Source organism: Ambystoma mexicanum, chromosome 7p (genome assembly GCF_040938575.1).
Source record: "Ambystoma mexicanum isolate Mex_15411 chromosome 7p, UKY_AmexF1_1, whole genome shotgun sequence".
Taxonomy (NCBI): Eukaryota; Metazoa; Chordata; class Amphibia; order Caudata; family Ambystomatidae; genus Ambystoma; species Ambystoma mexicanum.
This window is the reverse complement of record NC_090939.1, coordinates 80,005,185-80,032,859: the sequence shown is the minus strand read 5'-3', so window position 1 is coordinate 80,032,859 and position 27,675 is coordinate 80,005,185. Positions and strand designations below refer to the sequence as shown.

The following is a 27,675-nucleotide window of genomic DNA, read 5'->3' as shown; positions in this document are numbered from 1 at the left end:
AACAGGCTGAGTGACGTCCCCGTGGATACCAGGTGAGCGTTACACCAGCTAAACACTTGTTTTGTCTGCCCCCCCATCGTGTTAGAAAGTACAGCTTGGGCATAACCTAAATTGGTTTATCATGAGCAATTGTCCCCACCCCCTTTGGGTTCATGAGTTTTCTTAAAGCATACTTCATGCTCTGTGAGTAGTGCTATATAGGGATTCCTGACATAGGGCTAGATTACAGGTTGGCTGCTCCACAGGGATGAAATATAAAATAGTGTCACACACCTCTTCATTACTTCTGAATTTGAGGAAATAACAAAACAATGCACATGTATTTATGAAAATCCTTTTCAGTATGCTGTACATGTCTTGAGCTCACTTGGTATTCATAAATACTATGTTAATAAGTAGCATTTCAACTCAAATTGTGTTCAATCCTTGTTTTGTTTGAACAGCTTAATAATGGAATGTTATGGGTATCTGCCAGACCGGTTATGGTATTTACTGTGGTAAATTGGGAGGTGGTGACACAGTTCTACTAGAATTTACATTGTGTATGAAAGGGTTCTTCATGTTTAAGAGATCAGGGATAGGGTACCCATCTCCTGTCCTGACGGCACAGATTATAGCCATTGTGCCACTCGCGTTGCCAGGGGGTACTTTAAGACAGAGGTGTCTTAAGCTCATTGGAGATAAGAGGTTACCATGAGCAGTCCAGATCTTACTACTGTACCATGTGTCAGATTCCACTCGCCCCAGTGACTAAACAGCCAGTTCCTCACAAATCGGGAAATGTCCTCAGTCTGGAGCGGAAGAGATTGTGGGTCCAGTGTATGAACGCTTGATGGAAAATGATGGATGGAAAACGATGTCAACAAATCTAAAATGGAGTTTAGATACAGCAGATCGGAGGGGTTGAAGGATAATGTGGAGACAAGATTGGACGAACAGATAAAAAGCAGGAAGGTTGAAAGTTAAGATAGGAAGGAACTGCTTTCTTTTCACCACACTCCTTTCCCTTGCACCTGAACATTGTTCCTTTTCTCTCATAGGCTTCATTTGTTTTGCATACTCCCTTTCTTCCTTCCCCTCATCCTTTCCTGCTGGCATATCTTCCCTTTCCCTCATCACAGCTCTTTCCTTTTTCATCATTTGCTTCTGTCCCATATCAACTCTTGCACTTCCTTCTTCTAAACTCTTGGTTTTATTATTTATTTGATCCCTTTCCTTCCTGTCATCTTACTTCCTTTCTTCTTCTTGTTTCATCATCTCGTACAAGCTTTTCCTCCTCCTCATTTACATAATTTTGTGTTTCCACTCATTTGACTCCTTTCATCTCCTCCCTTCCACTTTAAGAGATCGCAGTACCGCAGGCTAAAACCTAAATGTTACAGTAAATTCAACAAGTGAGGTACGTTTTCGAGTAAAAGTAAATCTTCACTTGCTTCTTTACAAATCTTTTCTAAAAGCAGTCATCTTTTACATCCAGAAGGTGCATTTGCTTTAATAAATCTAACCGTTAAACAATCATTTGCATTAATTTGTTGTGTTCTGAGGTGTATTTTAGCAAATTTCTTTGGCATCAACTGCGACCTGAAACAGAATTGGGCCTCATTTGTCCAATTTGTTTCATGGGCTAGCATAGAAAAGAATGATGGTTGGGCCATGCAACAAGGAAACCTGCAAAACCTACACTTCATGAAGTCAAGACAATAAGCCATCACACAGTAGCAGAGACAAATCAAGCGATGAAAGAAGGCGACTGCTCAAACAGCCACCTTATCCCGTAACCACAAATAGGGCATTTCCCAGTATGGTAAAACTTTAAAATAAAGACGCCATGAGAATTCCAGGCTTCAAATATTGGTGTAAGAATAGGAATGTATAGAGGCACAAGCAGAAAACATGGGATGAAGGCAGCTGTCAGTGTGCATGCACACAACCCGGTCACTGCTGCACAACCGTTTCTTGTGCAGGACACATTCACAAATAGAGAATGGGGGAGGTTTGGTTTTTGAGTACTCCAATAGGAGAACTAATGTAATATTGCACTGCTGTAACTAATGAGATTTTCAGCCATTGGCTGCATACAAGTTTAACGTCACTTTGCATACCTTCAGTTTGCTGTAAGGTTCTTTGATGAAGGTTGTAGAACTCTCGTGCTATGGTGTCCACCAATTTCTCACACCAGTTCTTAGACGGACAGAAGATCAGAATGGAGTGGCCATCAGAAACAGTCTCATAACACAGGCTGACAATTTGATCTTCATCACCCTGTAAGAAACATGTGTAGGCGATAAAAAACATATCCCTATTCAGTTTCATAATGGCTGACGTTACGTGTCAATGTTTGATCTTAGCCACCGAACCAAGTGCAAAACAGACAGGTTTTCATTTCTTTAGCCACCAATATAGTAGGATTGTTGAGCTCATAGGGAAATGTGAAAAAGGCTACCAGTAAACCTTCTCTGCCTGAATTGTATAACTTTTTCAGTATCACAATATCATATAAAACCCCCATTGTTATGAGGAAGAGATACAAATCAGTACACAACCTTCATTCATCTACCCAGAAGGGCTAGTGCCTTCCTTAAGAATAAGTCTTTCCAAAGTTGAAAGATCAGAAGGACACTTCCTGGAAGCCATGTTACTTTTCTTTTTTCTTTTTTTTTTAAAGCAGAACCTGGGAGAATCTTACATCTCACTATGAGGTAGGAAAGATGGGTGAGATTACACAGGGGGCTATTGTTAGAGGTGCTTTTTTCTCCTGCATCAGACTATGAACATAGTTGCAATCTTGTAGGAGCAAGAACCATTCAGTAAATGAGCAAAAGGGAGAGAAGCACAAAGGAATAAGGTTTCACAAGGAATGATCGCTGAAGGCAGATCAGTGCTAAATGAAGGTACAGACTCACTTTAAGGAGGTTAACGTATAGAGTTTTGCAAGACAATGGACTTGAAATTTAAGTAGGGTAAACGCAAGAATATAACAAACGTTCATTCTCAAGCAGCACAACATGTAATGGCTAGTCTATAAGGAGGTGCTGGGATTTATGGAATGCATTATACAGAACAAAATGATTCATCTGAAACATGGTCTCAAAAAAATGCTTTTCCTTCAGCTGCAACACAATGCAAAGGAGGCAAAATCATCCTTCCCCGACCCAATTGATCCCTTGCAGCTTCAGGCATATTGACTGATGGCTCATGAAGAATCGAGAATTGTTAAGTGCAAACCGGAAGCAGAGATGTTCAGGTAGAAGAACCGGAAGAACTACCTGCAAGGAAGTTAAAAAAAAAAAAAAAAAAGAAAAAAAAAAAAATCATCCATAACAGAGAACATGATTTAGTTAAGGACGCCACAGGAGTGGCCTTTTGGTATCTGACCAATTTGGCAATTGCAAAGTGGCTGCGCCCAAAGTGAGTTATAGGCGACTCCCTCCTTGGCTCCGTCTCTAGGCCCAGTGTGATATCTTGCACTTGGCTGTTGAATCTATTCGAAGATGTTGTAAATGTTGTTCTTCTGGAATGGATGGTGTTTTCTTTCTGAGGACAGATGGACTTAAAAAATAGAAAAGGCAGTGAGACCGGAAGGGGGGATGGCCATGCAACCTCAAGCTATACTACAGTGTACTGCTGTCTTAGGGAGTGCAGTTACAGCATTCATTGGTTCCTTTGCGTCTGGAGTCGTTGAGACTTACTAATGTTAGCAAATATAAAAAGACATCTACAAAGGCTGGGAATGCCAATATTCTGGGCCCTATGAACGATCCATGTTCATTTAATAGGACATCACAATAAAAATCAAACATTAATAAGACCAAAACTTCACTAGTTTTATTGGATATGTAGTGGAAAATCCCACCACAGGCAGCTTACATCAGTACTGGAATACAAGCAAACATTCTGAATAGAGGTGTAGCTCGAGTTCTTTTTTTATTTGCAGTGTGAATGACTAAAGTAAAGTGTGTTGAGTTTGTAGTAACCTTAATGTTGGCAATTCAATCCCCGTAAAAAAAGAAATGCCCAGGATATATATTTATTTTTACATTTATTAAGCGCACAAAACCCAAGGGCACCGAGGCGCTGTTACAACCAGGAACTCTTACATTATGGAGCAGATGAGAACGGCAGAGTCTCTGGCACTAGGTAAAGAGGCATGTTTTCAGGGCTTTTCTGAGAGCCGAGTACGATTGTTCTGCCCTCAGGTGTGGTGGGAGTGGGTTCCATTGAAGGGCGGCTAATGGATGTAAATGCTGGAGAACTGTAGTTACATGTGAGTAAATCGTATTTGGCTGCACACAGATTGCAAGTAGTGAAGGGCTGAGATTTCATTTCTGAAGTGGGAAACAAATCCACTCTTGATTTTAGTTGAGGCGGAATAAGGCTTTCACTCAGGTTAGAATTACATAGTGTGTACAGCAGGAACAAAAGTAACATCTTGGATCAAGCAGGTCAGACCTGCATCTGCTATGGAGTTGGGTGTGTTATCATAGAAGTTGTGTTCAGCAGAAAAATGGCGTCACTAGGTTGGAGCAGAGCAGCATTTGCTGTAGAGCGATTTAATGATTAGGAAACCCATTTGATGAATTTGGTAAGTCTTACTGCTTTCTCAGCATAAATAATGGTTTCCCATGTTGCTAAATTTGACACAACATGCAACCAAGAGGTGTTAATAAGGAACATATACTGTAAGGAAGGCATGGTATAAACAGTAAGACCGACACAAGTGATCACAGTTCAAGGGTGTTTATTGAACTTTCACAAGGGGGTGATAAAAGCATATCTAAACCTAAATCAACAGATGGGAGCAAGCTATGACCATCAAATAATAATAACAATGCAGTCCTAGTGGAGTCTTGTCAAAAAAGGGTCTATACTAAACAACTATTGCCAATCCTTACCGCCAATTTATAAATAGTGTGGAGGAATGTTCATGAAAAGGAAAGAAGTGTTCACAAAATGTTAATTCAGGATGTTGGGGCCGTTGGCCTCCCTTCCCCATTTCCGCATGGAAAGCACACTCTGGCTTCTTCGACACAAGAATACAGTTCAATTTTCAGCATCAGGGCCTTCTGTGCCCAAGTCTCTCTTCTTATCAAAGACTCTTGATTCAGAGGGCATGATGTACAAAACAAAGTAGAAGAACAAGTTACTTTCTTACGTGGTAACGTTCTTTCAATGGGATGGTCCGACGACGTATTCCATATCTATGACAGGTAATGTGCACAGCTGTGCTGCTTCGGAAAATCTTCGGCATCTGCGTCCTGCATCGATAACGTCGATTCGCCGTCCCCGAGGACCTCCTCCGACGGCCGACGTCACCCGATGTGATAAGTAGGACGCACGACGCCCATATCCTCAGTTGTATTTTTTTCCCCCAGAACGTGTGCCACCAGTGTTCTGCCAGTCAGACACACAAGGCCTTGCGGAACGCAAACTGCAATCGCAAAAGAAATTCTGCAGCGGGGAAATTCTGCGCAAGCACATACACTAATTATTCCCTGCTTTAAACTACAGACTGCCAGAGGCTCAAGCTTCCCGGTACTGGCCGCTAAGCTCTGGAACTCACTACCCAATGACCTCAGGAACGTCCCCTCCCTCCAATCCTTCAAACACAGAACAAAACAATGGCTCTATGAGCAAGACGAAGAGCTGACCACCATGTGGTAATCATCCATTGCATGCTCTACAACCCCATCCACTGTTGTATTTATTGTGACTACTCTCTATGTATGCTTATTTACTATGCAATTTGTAATCTATCTTTCTGTAAAACTTTGTAACCCTTCTAAACATGCGCCCTGATGCCTTTGGGCTGGTTGCGCAATATAAATAAAATAAATACAAAATACAAATACAAAGGTAGGGAGGGAGCGATATACGTCGTCGGACCATCCCATCGAAAGAACGTTACCAGGTAAGAAAGTAACTTGTTCTTCAAGGGGATTGGGTCCTCCGACGTATTCCATATCTATGACAGACTCCCAAAGCAGTACCAAGCAAGGAGGTGGGAAAAGAATTTAGAACATAAATTTAGCATGCCCAATCAAACTGCGGAATATAGGAGTGCCTTGCCAAAGGCCAGATCCTGCCCTCTGATGGAATCGAGGGAGTAGTGACGTACAAAAGTATGTACTGAAGCCCAGGTGGCTGCATCACAGATGTGACGAATAGGAACACCCCTCAGTAGGGCAGTAGACGCAGCCACTCCCCTGGTAGAATGGGCCCGCAAGCCAGCCGGAGGGTCCTTATCCGCCAAGCGGTAGCACTCGGAGATAGCCAAAATAATCCTAGACAAAGTCTGTTTCGTCACAGCTTGTCCCAAATGCTTTCTAGCGTAACCAATGAAAAGTTGATCGTCCACTCTGACCCGGGACATGCGCGAAATATAAAACCTCAACGCTCTCCTAGGATCAAGCCTATGGAGCCTCTCCTCTTCCTTACCAGGATGTGGAGGAGGATAGAACGCCGGAAGAACAACCTTCTGGCTCAAATGAAATTCCGAAACCACCTTCGGAAGAAAAGAAGGATGAACTCTAAGGGCAACCCTGTCCTTATGAAACACAGTGAAGGGTGGCTTAACTGAAAGTGCCTGTAACTCACTCACTCTGCGAGCGGAAGTAAACACAACCAAAAACACATTTTTCAGAGTTAACAGTCTCAAAGGGCAAGAATGTAAAGGCTCAAATGGAGCACCCATAAGAAACTTAAGAAAAAGGTTCAAATCCCAACCAGGCATAAGAAAAGGTGACGGAGGGAACACATTAGTGAGCCCTTTCAAAAACTGAGAAATTGAAGAATGTTCCTATTTTAAGATTCCTTTAGACGAGCGCTTAAATATGGACAGCGCCGCCAGGTAACCTTTAATGGTCCCCACTTGCAAGACCCTGTGGGACAAGGAAAGCAAAAAAGACAACCATGGGAATGTCACACTCAAAAGGATCCACATTCTTAACTCTGCACTAGTCGCAGAACTTTCGACAACGGTACAGAGACTTTGTTGCCGGCCGCCTTGCCGAGAGCAACACCTCCATCACGTCTTCAGGGAGGTCCCAATCCTTATACCTCAACCTTTCAGAAGCCAAGCATGAAGGTTGAGGGATCTGACCTCTGGATGGAGAACCTGACCCCCCCCCTCCCGTGAGAGCAGATCGTCTCGGTAGGGAAGACGACGTGAAGGGCAGATGGACAAGTCGAGAAGGTCCGGGTACCACGTCCTCCGGGCCCACGCCGGAGCAATGAGGATCATCCGGGAACCAAACCTCCGTAGTACTTGCGGGATGACGGGGACTGGAGGAAACGCGTACAGCAGTGAGAATGACCACTCCACCACGAACGTGTCTCCTAAGGCTCCTTTTGGAGGAAATTCCCGCGAGCAGAACCTTTCGCACTTCTGGTTGACACTGGAGGCGAAGAGATCTACTTGAGGGGTCCCCCAAAAGGCAAAGATCTCCAGGAGAATCTCCTGAGCCAGCTCCCACTCGTGAGAGATCGTGCTCTGCCTGCTCAGAGCGTCCGCCGTCTCGTTGTCGTCTCCGGCCAGATGAACAGCCGAGATCGAAACTTCCTGCTGGATGGCCCAGAACTCGAGCTGCATCGCCTCCCTTCACAGAGGAAGTGACCCTGCCCCCCCTTTTTGTTGAGGTAGTGCAGGGCCACCGTGTTGTCCATTAGAATCAGGACACTCTTTCCTCGCACAGTCAGCAGAAAAGCCTTCAGGGCAAGCCTGACCGCCCTCAGCTCCAAAAGATTGATATGGAGTCTGGACTCCGACGGAGACCAACGACCGCTGACTCAACTCGTTGGCATGAGCTCCCCATCCCGTGAGGGATGCGTCCGTCACGATCGTCACCTCCGGCCAGGGCAGCCAAAATGGGGCCCCCTTCATCAGATTGCCTTTGACGGCCCACCACAGAAGGTCCTGGGCGACCAAGGGCGGCACCTGAAACAGGGTCCGACAGCCTGCCAGAGGACTGAGACCACTGGAGCTTGAGAGCCCACTGCAAAGATCTCATCCGCAGACAAGCCTCTGGCACCAGAAGAATGCAGGATGCCATGAGGCCGAACAGTCAAGAACTCAGACGCTGGGAGATTCTGGGCAAGTTGAAACTTGTGCACCATCTGCTGAATGTGAAGAGCCCTCACCTGGGGAGGAAAATACTGCCCCAGGGATGTGTCGAGCACTGCTCCGATGTACTGGAGCCGCTGCGTAGGTGTCAAATGGGACTTCTTTAAATTGAGGGAGAAGCGCAGCTTGTGAGCTTGTGAAGGGAGTTGGCAGGTGACTGACAGATGATCCAGGAGTTGCTCGGGAGAGCTCCCCCTGATCAACCAATCGTCCAGGTAGGGGCAAACGTGAATCCCCCCCCCCCCTTTCCTGAGATGCGTTGCCACCACCACCATGAGCTTGGTGAAAACCCTCGGGTCGGAGGTCAATCCGAACGGCAGGACCCGAAACTGAAAGTGAGTCGCCAACCGCGAACCTCAGGTACTTCTTGTGCATGGGATGGATCGGCACATGGAAGTAAGCGTCCTTGAGATCCAGAGACACCAACCAGTCCTGAAGTTGAAGGGCCTGGAGGACTTGAGAGAGAGTAACCATCTAGAACTTGTCCTTCTTGAGGAGTTTGTTCAAACCGCGCAAGTCCATGATGGGTCTCAATCCCCAGTCTTTCTTCGAAATCAAAAAATAAGGGGAATACCATCCCTTGTTCCTCTCCGCTATAGGCACCAGTTCAATGGCGCCTTTCTCCAGCAGGGCTTAAATTTCCTGCGCAAGGAGCGGATCCGGACTCTTCAAAGAGAGGTTGCCAGGTGGATTGTCGTGAGGCCTCTGCCAAAAAGGAAGACAGTAGCCGTGGGTTATGATCTCCAGAACCCACACATCTGAAGTAATGGCTCGCCACTCTACAAGATGATGCGCCAGCCTTCCCCCCACCCGGCGAACCATGGAACCTGGCCTCATGACTGAGTGGTAGCGGCTGCGGCGTTGCCTGAGGGCAAAGAGGTAACTGCTCGAGCGGCCTTGGCACCTCGAGTACCCTTGTTTTCACCTCTGGCACTCTTACGGTGGCCTCTGACTGCTAGCTCCTCTCGCTTTACTAAAGGACGAGTAATAGCGAAAGGAACCTCCCCTCCATTGCTGTCCCCTAGAACGAAAAGGTGGAGGTTGTCGAACTGCAGCGCCCAACGACTTCGATGCAGCTTTGGAGGTCTGCAACCTCTCAAGTCTCTCGTCAGCCTTGCTGCCAAAAACATGTTCACCGTCAAAGGGCATGTTGAGGAGCCGGGACTGCACATCAGGAGCGAACCCAGACTTCCGCAACCACCCAAACCTGCGTATTACGGTGCTCGCCGCCATGGACCGGCTGACACAATCTGCCATGTCCAAACCCGACTGAACGGCCTCACACATGGCATCCTTGCCATCTTGAACCATAGCAAGGAAACCATCCAGTTTGTCCCCTTCGGGAATATGTTCAGCCGCTAATGCAACACAGTTCCACAGAGTGTGTGTGAAACGAGACAAGGCACATATGGAGTTGGCCGCCTGAAAGAAGAAAAACACTTTCTTCTTTCTTCGCCCAGCCGTCAAAACGTTTGTCGTCCCTATCCGGAGGGATGGTAAGATACAACGCCTGCTTTGCTGGGGCCGTAGCCGCCTGCACCACCAAACTCTCCAGAGTGGGGTGCATGGACAAGTAGCAGGGGTCGCTACTGGCTGGACGGTTTTTTTGCGACAAAGACTTGCCCTCTGCCAGGAGACTCTCCAGAACAGTCCAAGCAGCCGCCACCCTTCTCTGCAGAGCCATATGAAACGGCAATACCGGGTCAGTGGGGGGACCAAGATCAAGGATGTCCGTGAGATCATCCTGAACGAACTCCCCTGGGGGAGCCGACCAACCCAAGTACTCAGTGACCCGAGACATAAGGCGCCGATATGAAGAATCGGCATGAGCGCAAGGCTCCGGCCTACAAAACTCCACCTCCAGAGAGGTGTCCAGTCCACTAGCATCATGCAGTGACTGCCTCAGGTCATCTAACTGGCTATGGCCCGAGATAAGCTCATCTGGTACCGGAACTAAGCCTTCATCAGAGCCTTCATCACCCTCTGAAATGTACTCCAGGCGGTGAGAGGAAGACATCTGGGAACCAAAGCTGTGCCTGACCTTAGCCAGAGCCTTTCTAGGGGCTAACCCCGTGCCACGGGGCCCCTCCGACACCACCTCCTCGAAAGGCGTTGAGGGCGCCGAACGAGTCGGCATCGACAGAAACGGCGTAGAGCGAATCAGCGTCGACGTCAGCTGCAGCGCCGCCAGCGTCGACACAGGCCTCGAAGCCGGAGCTCCGAGCATGTCTCTCGACGACCTAGGCGCCGACGACCCCCTCGGAGGCGGAGCCTCGAGAGAAATCGTCGACGTCTTCTTCGAAGACGGTACAGGATCACGGTCTCAAGCGCGTCGAGGACCGGGACCTGGAACGGGCATGGCGAGAACGGCTATCCTTGTCTGAGCGGGACCTCTCCCGCGAGCCGTGCTGACCACCCGAGCCTGAAGGCGTACGAGCGGTGTTTTTCTCAACCGGTGCCGACCGACCCCACTCGGAGGCGCGGACGGACCAGTGCCCTGCGATTCAAGAATCGCTAGCATCTGCTTCCCGAAGGAAGCCCATTCCTCCGGTGTCGCTTGCACGGAGGGATAAGTGACCCGCCGACGGGTGGAGTCCTCGGAAGAGGACGGGGAAGGCGACCGATGCCGGCGCTTCCGGGAATGCCTCGAAGAGGCGGAGGACTGGCGAGACCGACTCCTGGAAGGAGACCCACTAGACTTCCGACGATGACGCGGAGAGTCGCCTCTCGAGTCATCCGTCGAAAGCCCCGCAGACCTCGACTTCCGGGGCTTAGACACCCGACCTACCGACAGCTTCTTCTTGCGTTCCCGCAAGGCCTTTGCCACGAGCGACTGGCAGTCGACACAGTCGTCCTCCCCGAGTCACCAGAGGCAGGCGTTGTACGAGTCCATGACCAACATCTTGGACCCACAGTCCCCGCATTTCTTGAAGACCGGACGCGGGGTTGAAGACGAAGTAGACATCGCCACGAACAGGTCTTCACAAAAAAACCGAACAAGTTCAACGAACCGAGAAGAAAACAGCAAACTCCAAAGAGTCGAGGCGTACCGAGATTCACGAAGCGAACACGTTCGCGGAAAAAACGGAACTGAGGCTATGGGCGTCGTGCATCCTACTTATCACATCGGGTGACGTCGGCCGTCGGAGAAGGTCCTCGCGGACGGCGCTTCGACGCAGGACGCCGAAGATTTTCCGAAGCAGCACAGATGCGGACATTACCTGTCAGATATGGAATACGTCGGAGGACCCAATCCCCTCGAAAGTTATTTTCTTCTTACAATTTTCTAATTCGGGTAACTCACCCTGGATCCCCCTCAGCCAGGCTCAGATCCCTTTTCTGTTACTGCGGATCCCCCTCTTCTGGTTTGGGGTCCCTTTCTCAGGTGACTCGCAGTTCACCCTGTACCGCCCCCCTCTGCCAGGCTCAAATCCATCTTTGTATTCAATTAGTCTCCCTCAGCCGGGCTGGGACCAATCGCAGTTCACTTTACACTTATCGAAGACTTTTGAATGTGCACAGGCTTTAGCTTGACCCGTCACAGGACCACTTCTATACTTCAATACAGCACCACTTTGATACAAAGTTCCTTTTCACAATATAGTTGCCATTCAGTTGGATACCTAACAGAGACCTTCGAATGAGCAACCACATGGCACCGGACCACTCTGTACACGACTTACTTGGCCTTTCAAAGTTCATTCACTCCTTTGGTGTCCAATTATTCGCGCCGCTCATCCTATGCTTTCACACTATCCTTTGTGGATTTCTTAATACAATGTTGCCATTTGCAACCTTGGTTCAAATACAAGCTGGTTTGGTATCAGTCTCTCCGACTCATCGGCTGTGCTGTTTTCGCTGGTGCAGCTTTACTGTAGGAGCCAAGGGCAGTACCAGGGCGACAATCGCTCCTACCTGCCTGGGTTATCGACATAGGAGTGCCCTTGATACCTTTGATGCAGTGTAGCTTTGTTCAGTTTTTGTTCCCGGTCTTAGGCTTCTCACTTTTCAAGGTTCATGAAAGTAACAGTTTCTAGAGGTCAAGGGCACGTCCCTCCTTGCAACCTTCTGGTCTCGCCGCCTTTCTTGTGTTAAACTGCTGTCTTGGAACTGCTGCTTCCTCGTGTGCTTGTCCGCCTTTTATCTGTGTGGGGAAGTGTAATGGGAGTCAGGTGTATGCAATGATCAGTAATTGCCTAACCATGGTATTGGGACATGTCAGGTATACAGCTCTGGTGTTAGTCCGTTGTCGCTCACGGTGAACTATCCATGAGAAAGTGCTGGTGTCGGGAAAGGGGCGCAGGGATGAGCTTCTAGGTATCCTAGCTGGTAGGATGGGGAAAAGGTATCATTACAGGGAAGGGGATACCTCGTCTTGCTCTTTGGTGTCTCACTTCCACTCCCTGAAGACCCCTCATCTAGGTGATACTCCGGCACTGGTGCACTCCCAGAAACTGAATCCAAAAGCGATGGCCGTGTCCTGGCCACCAGGATGACAGATTCCCGGGGACTAGTGGGTAAGACACTTTCAGGTTTCTCACACAACTCACTTCTGTATGTGGCACAGCTAATGTTGAACAATATTTTTTCCTCACATAAGCACTCCATTACAGCGTGATCTATTTCAGTTCACCACAAATAGCAGGAAAAGAGTTTCAATGTGTGTTGCTTTGGAGTACAATGGAGATACAATGGCAGTCATGGAGTCAGCCCTTGCTATTAGGAATCTCTGCTGGGTCTGACCAGAATGGGATTGGGGCTGCTGGCCAGATGACATTCCATGCTGTGCTTCTTATTGGTGGTGCTGTCCAATGAAGGGACAAGCAGGTCAGCACAGATGATAAATGGTCTTATTCCAGCCTCTCTTAAGCACACTTTGGTGATCCCTCTATTGAGAAAAAAAAAACACGTTGATGCCTGTGAACTTTCAGCCTATTTCTCTGCTCCCTTTCTTGATGAAATTGCTTGAATCATTAGTCTGTCCTCTTCTTACCTCCTTGGAGAAATCTCTTTTTTCCACAGATCTCAGTCAGGGTTTCAGCCAGGACATGGCACAGAGGGGTTTCTGGTCTCGGTTGTGGACAATTTAGCTCCACTACATGATCAAGGCAGAGCAGGAACATGGATATTGCTCGACATGCACGCCACCTTTGACAGCATCGATCATGCTGTTCTGCTAAGCCGCCTTGCTGGGGCCGGCATATCTGGTGAAGTGTTGTCCTGGTTCACTTTGTTGTGATCTGATTACTCTCAGCCTCTTTCCCTTCCACCTTACCACTCTGCCCCGACTGCACTTTCTTGTGGTGTCCCTCTGGGGCTTGCAATTTCCCCGGTTCTGTTTAATGTCTATGTGCAGCCGCTTGCTAATCTCGTCGCCTCACACTGCTTCACTTGCTATGCCTATGATGATGAGAGATCCTAGTTCGCCTTGATCAGGCATTACCCGAGACTTATCAGGTTTAGGACGTGCCTGGAGGCCATGGGAAGAGTGGATGTGTACCAAATGGCTAAAACTAAATGGGGGAAAGACGGAGGTACTGCTGGTGGGATCCTATGAGGCTGCTGCTCTTTGGTCACCCCTCTTCTAAACTTACAGGCTGGGCCTCTGCCCCACCCCAGTGCCGATGGTGAAAGACCTTAAGGAAAAAATCACTTCATCCTTATCGGCGGATGCTCAATTCGGTACAATCTGCCAGGCGGGACATCTTAAACCAACGATGCTGCGCAAGGTTCAGCCATTTTTGCCCCCCTCGCCCCCTCACGGCCCCTCCCCCCAATTCTTCAGGCACCAGTGGTTTCCTCCCTGGTGTTATGTTGCTTTCGCAGCTGACCTGTCATGATGCCTACCCCCGGAGCACCAGGCCAGGCCCAGCACCCCCGGGAGCAGGCATCATGCCCCCGGGTAAAAGCCCAGCTGCCCTTTATGGGGGCTCTTTGGACTCTGTGCTGGCGCCGTTGGCGCCAGGCTCATGTTGGACATCAGTCCTGGCGCCACAGGCGCCAGGCTCATAAAGGGAAGTGTTTGGTGCACTTACCTGAAGCAGACCATGCTGCATGAAGAACCAAGCCAAATAAGGCTTAGGAGGGACTATTTTTCTGAAGGAACTATTTTGTTACTTGGGTGGGGGCTGTGGAAGAATACTCACCTGGAACTTCTTCCAAGGCTATTTAAGCCACACCCGGACAGCCACACGTGCTTCACGTTGTTCTGCATCCCAGCAGCTGAACGCTCACTGTGTCTGCTCCTGCACCTGGACTCCAGCCACGCCCGCCTCGAACCTGGAACACCTGTAAGGGAGAAAGAGAAGAGAAAGGTGAAAGGTGAAAACCAAGAACTATTTCAATCTTCTTACCTGCATCCGGAATCTTCGCGCCAGCATTCCTGAAGGAGGACTTCCATTTAAAAGCACTGCGTTGCTCGCTGCAGCGCCGCGCTTCACTCACCTGTTCCCGAGACGCCGCCCAGCTCCATCGCGGCTCTCAGTGCCGGTCGCCACATCTCTGCACCGCACCTAAGGGAGAGAAGAAGAGACAAAAGGTGAGCCAGGGAACACAAGAGGAAAGCCGGATTTTCAGCCATATTACTTACCGGCTATTCTTGGTGAGCCATTCCACATCTCGGGTCGGCGCCACATCTCTGGCAGGTACCGCACCCCGGCCCCTATGGGGAAAGGACAAAAGACATTAATGGGGAATTATAAAGACATTTAGAGGGGTCGCCCTCATCACTGACTCACCTGATTTTACCCCGGCAATTTAACCCCTCAACGCATCGCCTTTGTTCTGCACCTGAAATAAAGGACAGAAAAAGACAACATAAAAGGAGGCTCACACTTGAATTTTTGCATCTTCATACTTACGGCGTATCGCTCAGTAAAGTCAAGTGGATTTGCCAGCGCCATTCTGAAAACCAGTGAAGTAACTGGACGAACGCGCGCCCCTGCATCAGAAGCAAACCATTCCAAACCACAAGGTGAGCTTAAACTGGGGGTTTTTGAGGAAGTCAGAGGAGAACGAAGGGGGAAAAGGGGGAGCAAGCACTTTATTCAGCAGACAGTTAATCCCCTTTCTCATCTGCAGAAGGATATTCCTACGGGCCAGACAAGCAAGATTTGGGGGTCCTTTTCAATCGGTGGTCCGAATTCTGCGCATCACGCTTGAAGAGGCCACAGCAACCCAGACCAGACCAGCGCCTCCGTGGGAGCCAGGTGAGCGTTACAGAACGCGAAGCCTTCCTACAAATTCCCACCCAGGCGCTATGGAAACTTCCGAGACTGACCAGTTGGCCCAACTACTGGGGGAATTACGGGCCGAAGTACACGCCGCTCGTCAAGAGACTAATGCTCTCAGGAGGGAAGTGATTGTAACAAAGGAAAGAGCTGATGACCTGGCTAGACAGCTTTTGCAAGGTCAAGCTGGACAAACTCCTTTACCCGGTTCCGGAGAGAACCCCGCTCCTGTGCTTTCCAGTAACCCGGTGCAGATTAATCTACCTGGAAACATGCCGCTGGCCCCACCCGAACGCTTTGCTGGGGACCCCAAACGATTTGCCGTATTCATGAATCAGTGTCATTTGCATTTCCTGTGCAGACCTGGGGCCTTCCCTAATGACCAGACCAAGGTAGCCTTTGTATTGTCATATCTCAGCGGCAGTGCTGCCGATTGGTCAGTTCCACTGGTAACTCAAGATGACCCGATTCTTCGTGATTTTCAAATATTTTAAGCAAGCATGGAAAGGTTATTGTCATGATGCCCGGGGAGCCGGTTCAAGCCCTGCGTCCCCAAAAGCGGACATCCAGTCCCCAAGGAAGGACCCAGCAACCCCATATAGGGGCCCTTTGGACAGTGTCCTGGCGTCTATGGCGCCAGGCTCATTATGGATGTGCTTGGGTGCACTTACCTGATGCAGACCATGCTGCAGGATCCCGGCCTCCTTGAGGCCTGAAAGGAACTACTTTACCTGTGGGACTAATTTACCATCTGGGCGTGGTCGGGGGAAGGATACATACCTGGAACTTCTTCAAAGGCTATTTAAACCCCACCCGAACAGCCACACACACGTGCTTCGCTTTGTTCTGCATCTAGCAGCTGGACGCTCACCGTGTCTGCTCCTGCATCCTGACTTCTGCCACGCCTGCCAGCATCCTGGATCACCTGCAAAGGAAGAGAAGAAGAGAACAGAAGAAGGAAAAGTCCTTACCTGCTAAATCCGCATCCCGGAGACATCTCGCCGACAATCCTGAAAAGGAAGACTTTTATTTAAAAGCTCATCGCGTCGATCGCTGCAGCGCCGCATTCCACTCACCTTTACAGGGCGCCTCCATGTTCAGCAGCGATCATCCGGATTCGCAGTCACCCCCCAGCGCCTAGGGAGAAAAAGACCAGAACAAAAGGTGAGAGAGAGCGAAGGGAATAAGGAAAGCTAAATCTCCATGTTAAGACTTACCTGTTGATTCATTCCCTCTTCATTTCTGGTCCGCGCCTCATCCTGGCATTTCCGGACCCCGGCCCCTAAGGGGAAAAAGCGACATCAGCGCTAATGAGCAAATGAAGACATTAGCAAAAAAACGCTCATTAAAGACTTACCGGATTTCTACAAGGATTTCACCTCTCACCTCCTTTCCTACATTGCAACCTTTAATAGACTAATTGTGGAAACTAGGTGGCCAGAGGATAAAAGAATCACGTTATTTTATCGAGGTCTACGCGGAGAACTTAAAGATGTCCTGGCCCAAGTTGTAAATCCGCCCCAAGAGTGCTCTGAATATATAGACTAAGTTAGTCTGTGATCCAATAGTCCAATTGGATCACAGACTGCAAAACAGAAAAGCAGATCGGTCTAAGTTTGAGACCCGGGTGTTAGTCAAGACCCACACTAACCTCAAGGGGGCTGAAGCCTCAGAGCCAATGCAAATCGGAGGAGTTAAAGGACCTTTAACGCAAAAGGAACGTGAAAGAAGACGGCAGATGCACTTATGTCTTTATTGTGGATCCTCTGGACACTTTCTACGAGATTGCCCGGAAAGGCCGCCCAGGAAGGTGGTAGGAGCTGCTGAAAAAATCCATGAAACCTCTGTATCGGGAAACGACCCCGCCCGACAAGCGTAGGGGTCCGCTTGCCGAGCTTGAAAACGAACTCTCAGACCTCGCATTTCACTGTGCCAATGGTCCTCGTAGATCCGGAACAGCCTAAGCAGTTGCATGCAATAAAGGCATACATCGATAGTGGGGCTATAGGAAACTACGTGGATCCTGAATTGGTCTCCAGGATTAACCTCCCCCTGCGTCCTAAAACCAGCAAAGATGTCATCACCACAGTCGATGGAACCGAAATTGCCTCGGGACCGATAACACATTCCACAGCTGAGGTAATACTTGTAGGTCCGGACGGCCATCAGGAGGCAGTTGTGTTTGATGTAATCAAGGCTCCACAGTTTCAGGTTATACTCGGAATCCCTTGGTTAGAGACACAATCCTCGAATTGATTGGCGAGCGAAGAGAATAACCTTTCCAGAGTGTGCACGAACCTGCTACCCAGAAAATCTGAAGGTCAGTCTAGCATCAGTAACCTCTGTCTCCATGCAACTACCTCCGGAATACCAAGACTTCTAGGACGTCTTCCAAAAGGAACAGGCCAACACGTTACCTCCTCACAGATCGTACGATTGCCAAATCGATCTGGTGCCCGGTGCACAACCCCCTTGTAGCAGGATTTATGCCCTTACTGAGCCAGAGAATCTGCATTTGAGACAATATTTAGATCAATACCTAGCCAAAGGTTTAATTCGCCCGTCAAAGTCTCCGGCATCCTCGGCTTTAGTCTTCGTGCCAAAAAAAGAAGTCGACCTTAGAACTTGTATCGATTACCGCGCATTGAACCAGATAACTGTTAAAAATCGTTACCCTCTGCCTTTGATCCCTGAACTCCTTGACCAGGTGAAGGACGCTTGCATATACACCAAGTTAGATCTCCGGGGGGCTTATCATCTGGTACGAGTTAAAGAAGGCGACGAATGGAAAACGGCCTTCCGTACAAAATATGGACTATTCGAATACCAGGTGATGCCTTTCGGGTTGTGCAACGCGCCTGCTGCCTTCCAATTCTTCATGAACGATGCCCTTCGGGAACTCATCGACGTCTGTGTTGTCGTGTATATCGATGACATTCTGGTGTACTCCTCTTCGGAATCTGATCACAGAAAACATGTCAGGGCCGTCCTTGAGAAATTGCGCCAGCACAAACTGTTTGCAAAGCTGGAAAAATGCGTTTTCCATACCACCGAGGTTGAATTTCTTGGATTCATCCTGACACCTAAAGGGGTCCGAAAAAGTGGATGCCATCCTCAAAAGGCCATCACCTAGTTCGGTGAAAGGTGTCCAAAGCATGCTTGGTTTTGCCAATTTTTATCGCAGGTTTATCCCAGAATTTTCACGGGTGGTGCAACACATCACTGCACTCTTGCGGAAGAATAAACGTTTTGAATGGACCGAGGAAGCTGAACCGGCCTTTCAGGAATTAAAAGCTAAATTTACGTCCGCACCTATTTTGAAACAACCGCGTCCTGATCTCCCATATATAGTCGAAACCGATGCATCCAGTTTAGCCATGGGAGCTGTCCTGTCTCAGAGACCCCGAAACCAACCAACTGCACCCCGTAGCATTTGGGTCCAAAAAGTTCTCGCCGCCAGAGATAAATTATGCAATCACGATAAGGAATTATTAGCCATTAAGTCCGCCTTTAAGGCTTGGTAGCATTATCTTCTTGGCGCCAGGCATACCATCACCGTGATCACTGATCACCGAAATTTACAATATTTAAAAACTGCCAAGGCTCAGTCTTCACGACAGCTTCAATGGGCTTTATTCTTTGCTGAGTTCGATTTTGTAATCACCTACCGTCCTGGCTGTAAGAATGGCAAAGCGGACGCGCTATCTCGAATTGGAATGGAAGAAATGGACACAAACTCAGAACCTGTGCCGATAATTCCCGAACAAAGAATCTTGGGGATAACCACTTTACAAACCCTTGAAGACATTCAAGCACGGGTAAAACTATTCCTGGGCTCTTCAGCCTTGCAGGATTGGATCAAAAGGGGGTCTGCCTTTTCAATCAATGATGGCTTACCTTACTTCCAAGGACGTTTATTTTTGCCAGAAAAGGAATTGCAAGAACTGGTTATTTCCCGTCACCACGATACTCTGATGGAAGGACATCCTGGCATTGCCAAAACAGAGGAAAAAATTAAACGACAATTCTGGTGGCCGTCCTGGCGAAAGGATATTAAATCTTTTGTGATGTCCTGTGGAGTTTGCGCCCAAAACAAAGGTCAAAAAACAAAATCCGCCGGTCTTCTTCAACCCTTAGAAATTCCACCAGCACCTTGGCACACCTTGTCACTAGATTTTATCACGGACCTGCCCTCTTGTAATGTATACAATACTATTCTGGTTGTGGTGGATTTATTTTCCAAGATGGCACATTTCATTCAGTTGAAAGGATTACCTTCAGCTTTTGTTCTTGCCAAGGAATTCCTCGAAAATGTCATCCGTCTGCATGGATTCCCGTCCATACTAATCTCCGATCGGGGAAGCCAGTTCATTTCTCGTTTTTGGAAAAAGTGTTGCCAACTGGCACAAATCGACGTAAGACTCTCAACCAGTCACCACCCACAGACCGATGGTCAGACGGAGAGAACGAACCAGACCCTTGAACAATATCTACGATGTATGTTGCACCAATCGGAGGGTAATTGGAAGGACATTTTATGGGTGGCTGAATATGCATACAATAACTCGATACACTCTGGAACTGGTCAGAACCCCTTTTATACCCTATATGGACATCACCCTCGTACTTCAGACCTGGACTCACCTTTGAGCCTCGAAATGCCCGCAATCGACCATTTGCATTCTACGATTACTCAAGCCTTCAAGGATGCTACTGCACACTTACAACATGCGAAAGAGAAATACAAAAAGAATGCGGATCTGCATCGCAAGGAGGCGCCTCCATACCAAATAGGGGATCAAGTATGGTTGGCTACCAAACATTTATCACTCAAGGGACCTCAGACTTTTAATCCAAGGTATTTAGGCCCTTACTCGATCAAAGCTATAACTAACCCAGTGGCAGTAAAACTAGATCTACCAGCTAACATGCGGATTCATCCAGTCTTTCATGTGTCGCTTTTGAAACCAGTGCAACCAGGAACCAGATTAATAAAGCCACCAGAACCAATCCAGATAGATGGGGAGCCTGAATTCGAGGTGAAGAACATTTTGGACTCTAAGATCTCAAAATCAAAACTTTTCTATCTAATTGATTGGAAGGGGTACGGGCCTCAGGAAAGATCGTGGGAACCCAGCGACCACGTACATGCACCTCGGCTAGTAAAAAGGTTCCATCGGAATTTTCCGAACAAACCGAAACCTCCGGGGGAAAAGGCCTTGGGAGGGGCCTTGGGGGGGGGGATGTGGGGGGGGGGGGGGGGGGGAGTGCTGTCATGCCTACCCCCGGAGCACCAGGCCAGGCCCAGCACCCCCGGGAGCAGGCATCACGCCCCCGGGTAAAAGCCCAGCGCCCCTTTATAGGGGCTCCTTGGACTGTTCTGGCGCCGTTGGCGCCAGGCTCATGTTGGACATCAGTCCTGGCGCCATAGGCGCCAGGCTCCTAAAGGGAAGTGTTTGGTGCACTTACCTGAAGCAGACCATGCTGCACACTGTTAAGACGGATTTCTGAACTCTGTCCTGGTGGCGCAGAAGTTCAGAAGGCCAACCTAATTACTTGGAACAGGGTAACCTCTGGACGAGCCAGACCAATCAAGGTAGCGATCGCGGCGGTCAAGACTAGGTCTCAAGAGGGGTGAGGGTGACTGAAAGCCCGCAATGAGCACACAAAGCAAGATCACTTACAAACTACTCCAAACAGTTGTTATATTAAAAATATATACACATTTATTCCAAGGCCTTTAAAACAATGACCGTAGCGAGAAAATCACAACATATTAAACCAACACATACCATATCAACACAATATATATACAAATACAACAGTCTCAAGCGTTAGATGCACGAAATGGGTAGTCCACCTTAAAGGGAAGGAAGACAGGCAGTGCGAAATAATGCTTAGACCCAGTACGCCTTCAGAGGCACCTAACTAGATGGAAGTCCGAGCCCTGCGAAGAGTGGGGCCTTGTGCTCAAAAGTACCTGCACGTGCTAACGGGCAAAAGGAGAAGCTCTTCGAGGGAAATCAGGCAGTTCAGTTTAGTGCACAAAAGAAGAAGAACACGTTCTGCGACTCAAGCGCAGCCTCCACAGTGGGCAGAAGCAGAGCGCGAGTACGGAAAAGGGTGATGTTTGACACAGCGGGGAAAAGCAATGGGCTCCTGCAGGAGGGCGACCAGATCCTAGCTATGCTACTCACCGGTCCCCGACGCAAGCAGACCCAGGCTTCTCCGCGTCAGTTTCAGCAGCTGGCAGGTTCAGAAGAGCAGGGAACGCCTTGTCGTCGTGTTGAGTAAAAAGATGTCCCAATCGAAGAAACCCGCACAGTTTGTTACCACAGCAGGGCAACGGAGCGGCCGTGTGTATCTGAGCCAAATGTACACTACTCACTTCAGACCTGGGAACGCCAAGTGTACGAAGCGTGTGAGAGTGACAAGGACTCGAAATACTACACAACCTGGTGGCGGTTACAGAGCAAGACTCCCGTGTAAGCTGGTCAGTCAGCTGGATGGCCCAGAGACGCTTCCGAAGGCTTACTGGCAGGAGATGGTGAAGATGCCAAGAATAGCTGTTCCCGCTATTCCAAGGGTCGAAGTACCAGTACAGGCCTTCTGGTTCGATCAAAGGTGAAAAGGGTTTCACAAGGCGACAGCAGTGCAGAGGAGCAGTCCTTCAGCGGGTCACCAGCGATTCCTTGGTCCAGCCTCTTGGTTGCAGGATACTTGGCTCCTGTATTCCTTCGTTCGTGAGAACTCAGGAGATCGACATGGTAGTGGTGTTTCCAGCCCCCTCTTATCCACGGTTCCCTTCGCGCCAAAACGGAGGGGACCCAATGGGAGATCCGCTCATCAACACTCACACCATTCGTGGACCAATCACGGACCACGGTGGTCACAGGCATTCACACCACCCTAGACTCTCTGGCACCCAGGATGTGTATTGGGACCAGACATCCCAGCCCACATCCTGGAGGCACACACAAGACATGTAGAAGCCCGCGAAAGCATCCGTGTTTCGCGGGAAAGTACATGCCCAAATAAGGAAGGCCCCGGGTCGGCTCGACCTGGGGAAGGTGAAGGGAGCAAGACGGTCAGCGGACAGGACAAAGGAGCCTCGTGGTCTGGCCATTTTGGGAGCCAGGCCACCATTTTGGGTTAAGGGCGAGAAACGCGCTTAGAACGCCAAAAGGAGCTTAAAACACAAGAAACGATCGCTGCCACCATTCCCGTCCCTGAATCACTTGCACCGATCAGATACAATCCTAAACGAGTATCTAGGGCCTGTAGAAGGCTAGAGACCCAAGAGAGCTGTAACTTAGCTTACAGTGCCCTCTTGTGTCATGTTGCACGAAAGCCGCAACATGATAAAAGAAACTACGGGAAACAGCGTTCCCCGGTACTGACTGTCTTAAGGGCATGTCAGTTTCCCCGTAAGAAAGGAGCGAAAGCCCAGAGGAGTGCGGCAGAAGGCTGCACTTCTCTGGCAAAGTCAAGAACAAGGTGAAAAACAACAGCAAAAAGTTTAGGGGTTGCCACATGGAAGGAAAATTACCTACAATTACGAAATATTTCCTAACACACACTCACCTGATGCAGACTATGCTGCATGAAGAACCAAGCCAAATGAGGCTTAGGAGGGACTATTTTTCTGAAGGAACTATTTTGTTACTTGGGTAGGGGCTGTGGAAGAATACTCACCTGGAACTTCTTCCAAGGCTATTTAAGCCACACCCGGACAGCCACACGTGCTTCGCGTTGTTCTGCATCCCAGCAGCTGAACGCTCACCGTGTCTGCTCCTGCACCTGGACTCCAGCCACGCCCACCTCGAACCTGGAACACCTGTAAGGGATTAAGAGAAGAGAAAGGTGAAAACCAAGAACTATTTCAATCTTCTTACCTGCATCCGGAATCTTCGCGCCAGCATTCCTGAAGGAAGACTTCCATTTAAAAGCACCGCGTTGCTCGCTGCAGCGCCGCGCTTCACTCACCTGTTCCCGAGACGCCGCCCAGCTCCATCGCGGCTCTCAGTGCCGGTCGCCACATCTCTGCACCGCACCTAAGGGAGAGAAGAAGAGACAAAAGGTGAGCCAGTGAACACAAGAGGAAAGCCGGATTTTCAGCCATATTACTTACCGGCTATTCTTGGTGAGCCATTCCACATCTCGGGTCGGCGCCACATCTCTGGCAGGTACCGCACCCCGGTCCCTATGGGGAAAGGACAAAAGACATTACTGGGGAATTATAAAGACATTTAGAGGGGTCGCCCTCATCACTGACTCACCTGATTTTACCCCGGCAATTTAACGCCCTCAACGCATCGCCTTTGTTCTGCACCTGAAATAAAGGACAGAAAAAGACAACATAAAAGGAGGCTCACACTTGAATTTTTGCATCTTCATACTTACGGCATATCGCTCAGTAAAGTCAAGTGGATTTGCCAGCGCCATTCTGAAAACCAGTGAAGTAACTGGACGAACGCGCGCCCCTGCATCAGAAGCAGGATGGAGAGTTCATCCTTCCAAACCATAAGGTGAGCTTAAACCGGGGGTTTTTGAGGAAGTCAGAGGAGTACGAAGGGGGGAAGGGGGGAGCAAGCACTTTATTCAGCAGACAGTTAATCCCCTTTCTCATCTGCAGAAGGATATTCCTACGGGCCAGACAAGCAAGATTTGGGGGTCTTGTTCAATCGGTGGTCCGAATTCTGCGCATCATGCTTGAAGAGGCCACAGCAACCCAGACCAGCGCCTCCGTGAGAGCCAGGTGAGCGTTACATGACCTACCTTATTCGGCGCCTGCAAATCCTACTGAATCTATGGCCTGTGTGGCTACATCTACTTTGCTCAGTGCCAATCTCTCTCCGGTCCTACATAGCCTACATTGGCTGCCGGTGGCGAACCAGGTTCAATTTAAAGCACTTATTCTGGTCTTTCGCACCCTTCACGGGACAGGGACGGCCTATCTGCAGGCAAAGTTCACATTCTATGTGCCTCGTCGGTCATTGCATTTCGCTGAGGCCTATTTGGTTGAGGTCCCGCACTTTAGGCTGGCCCGGGTTGGTGGCTGGTCTTTCTCTGTCACTGCGTCCTCGTTGTGGAACACTCTCCCTCTAGCTCTTTGGAAGATGAGCGACTATTTGCCATTCAGGAGATCCCTGAAGACTTGTCTTTTTTTAGTTTCTCTTATCATTTACTTGTTTAAGTCAGTGCCAAGATGTCTTTGGCCGTATGTTGCGCTATACAAGTGAAGATAAAATGGTGCAAATCAGTCTAAACTCCTGTAGCTCTGCAGAAGTGGAGGTAGCTGGGGAAAATGGTACCTTTATTGTTTTAAAGGGTGCCAAGATTGGCAATGCTATATCGTTGAGGAGCTCAGCTTAAGACCGAGGAGAGGCAGCGCTTTCTGGATAGGACCCGAGAAACAGTGTCTTGGGGAAGGCAATTCACTCCTCAAATGGCAACAAAGCACTTTTCTCCTCTTTCATTTAATTAGGTCCGCCTGAGCTGAATCTAACTGGCGTTGCTGGTAGTCTGGCATATGCAGTTATTCAGGAGAAAGAAAAGCAGCTATTTAGCACTGCAAACACCATCACGAAAGGCTTTCAAACCTCTGGATGCATAGCCTGGTAAGTTGGACAAGCATCAGAGTTGTGGTACGGAGTGTCACAGCACGTGCAGCGTCAGTCGGGCCCTATGACCAACATCTGCCTTTTGCTGTCCTTGCCCTGTTTGACTCACAATCTTCAATGCAGGGTAAAAAAAAAAAAAAAGAGGGGGGATGACCAAGATCAGTGGAAATTATAACAATTTGAGTCTATGGAGCATAAAATTCAAAATAAGAAAATACAAGAACTGAGGAAAGTAGATTTGAGATGCACACTCTGGACTTCTAGCAGCATTAGCATGGTTGCCTCATGACCGTTACATTGTGATTTATGAAGCCACCTTGAAGTTATATTAGGATTCTAGCGATCCAGTCTGCAAGTGGAGGTATTTTAAGAGGCAAGCAATCTGTGAGAAGGAATACATTAGAGTGTAACAAGGCTGGCTGGGCTGATAATTTTACAGACTATGAAGTTTCTCCCCCAACTTCCAGTGCTACGCCGACGACACAACTCTTCTTCAAACTTCCTACTTGCGCCTTTGCACCTTCCTTCATTCCCGACTGCCTCTCCTCCATCCAGGCCTGGTGAACTGCTAATTACCTCTGACTCAATGCCAGCGAAACAAAGATTCTCCCCCTTGCATCCCCAACACCCTTCTTCCCTTCCCTCTTCAGCCTCACGAAGCGCGAGGTTTCAGCCTTCCTTTCTCCCTCCAACACCTGATTCATCGGACTTGAGGCTGTGCCTAGCAGCTTTACTTTCCTCTACAAGGTAGGTCCATTGATTTCCACCTAATGCACCTTGTGGGAAATTAAGGAGTCAACATTTGAAGAAAAAAGAAAACATTCTGAAAAATATTTTTTCATGTTATTATTTATCTAATATCAACGTCTCTTTTGCACATTACATTGCGTTACCCTGCATGCGTCAACTGCGACATCAAGGTGAATGCCTAGCAGCACATAGGCAATTTGATTTCTGCTGCCTACTTTCACTGTGTTTGTTGGGTGAACCCAAGATGGCCCCCGCCTTCTCGGTGCTTTGAAGGCAGTGTGGCTGGGCTCCTTGCTTTCCTCCTGCGCTCCATTTGGGCACCCGAGTGCTTTTATCAACCAACTGGGGACCGGCAGGCTTTAGCCGGACCCCTCACCTAAGGCCCACTCCTAAGGCCCCTGTCTGCTCCCTGTCCGCTACGAGGATGCCGCATGAGAATTGCCACAACACAACCCACCCTGAGGTTGCTACCTCTCAGTTTTGAAACTGGATTACCAAGATTCTTACCTCACTCAACATGGGTTAGTTCCCTCCTCCCTATTGCCCTCTTCCCACTATTGGTTGGGTCATTCACTCCCTCTGCTTGTTCTCACAGTTCTCCCCGTTATACTCTCAAATTTACTCATCTCTGCACTTACCTCTAACTTCCGATTCTTACTACGATTCTATACCTACTGTGCCGTAGCATTTAACTCCTGAAAGTCAAACTTGGGTGTGTTTTGCATTTAATGTTGGTCATCAATTGTCACCTGCTAGCCCAGTGACTGTTCCATACCGCTGTACTTGCATACTCCTCCCACTGCCTCCTATCTCTACTCACCCATGGCGCTTTCTGTTTCTCCTATGTATTCCAACTGCTTCTCTATCAACTATCCCTCCCTTTTTACCAAGTCTGGGAAGAAGTTTAAAAAGGATATCTTGGCCTCCAACCCAGTCTCCGCATAGTTGATAACTATTCCAGCACCTCTGCCAGACAGAGCCTCACTGACATCCTCTGTCGCTCCTTCGCCAGATCTATGCACCCCTCATATGATCTCTGTGCTCTGTCCGGTCTCCCCCTCTCCCATTAATGGTGGCACCCACTGGGAAGTCCTCATGGATTCCTTCGACTCCTCTAGAGTCATAATTAAGGTCTACCTAAATGGCACTGTCATGGTCCAAGGCCCTCAGGCCAATCTCCTTTTCGATAGGCGGTCCCCTCGCCTCATCAACTTCCTTTCATTTCATTTCCGGCTGGCCCCTCCTCTCCTCTCCTCTCTTGGCCTCCTTGCCCACTCTTGCCTTCTCCTTGGTCGCACTTCGGGCTCCCTCCACAGCTCCGCAGGGCGTACCTCTGATTTGTACCCCTCCGCGGAAGGTCTTTAAGGCTGGCAACCTTCTTCATCTTACCACTCTCAACTCTCGCCCTGCTGTCAAAACACTCCTCTGACATCTGCCACCTCTTGGAAGATCTGGACATCGATGTCTTCAATCTTACCAAGACATGGTTCACGGCCAGCTCTGGCACAAGCTTTGAAACTCTCCTCCCTGAAGGCTGCAACATCCTCTGCGCGCCCAGATCCACCCGGCCCGGAGGGGGGTGTAGCCCTGATCTTTCCTGATGGGATTCCTGCTACTATCATTCCCACTCAGATTTACTCCTCTTTCGAACACCTTGTCTGTAGGCTCTCTCTCTCCTAGCCACTATCTTACTTTTGCTACTCTCTACCGGCCCCCTGGCCAAATCAACTCTTTTCTCTCCGAGTGGGCAGACCTCTAATCCTCCCTCCTGGCCTCAACCACTCAACACCTCCTCCTTGGTGACTTCAACATCCATCTCAATTCTCCCTGCTCCTCTACTGTGCTCTTTCCTGACCTTTGCGATTCCCTCTCCCTTTCCATCCTCCCCTCCGGCCCGACTCTCTCCGCAGGACACACACTTGATGTCTTTCTCTCCTCTGGCCTCCCCCTTTCA

The 27,675-nt window shown here is 48.9% G+C and overlaps 1 protein-coding gene across 1 annotated transcript in view; it reads right to left on the bottom strand.

Moving 5' to 3' along the window:
* The window catches only part of POLQ (DNA polymerase theta), a 1,553,125-nt gene that overhangs the window by 1,306,389 nt on the left and 219,061 nt on the right, over positions 1–27,675 (bottom strand). Inside the window, exon 8 of the mRNA XM_069635828.1 lies at positions 2,103–2,262. Coding sequence (XP_069491929.1) covers positions 2,103–2,262 — 160 coding nt within the window. The remainder of the gene's footprint in view (positions 1–2,102; positions 2,263–27,675) is intronic.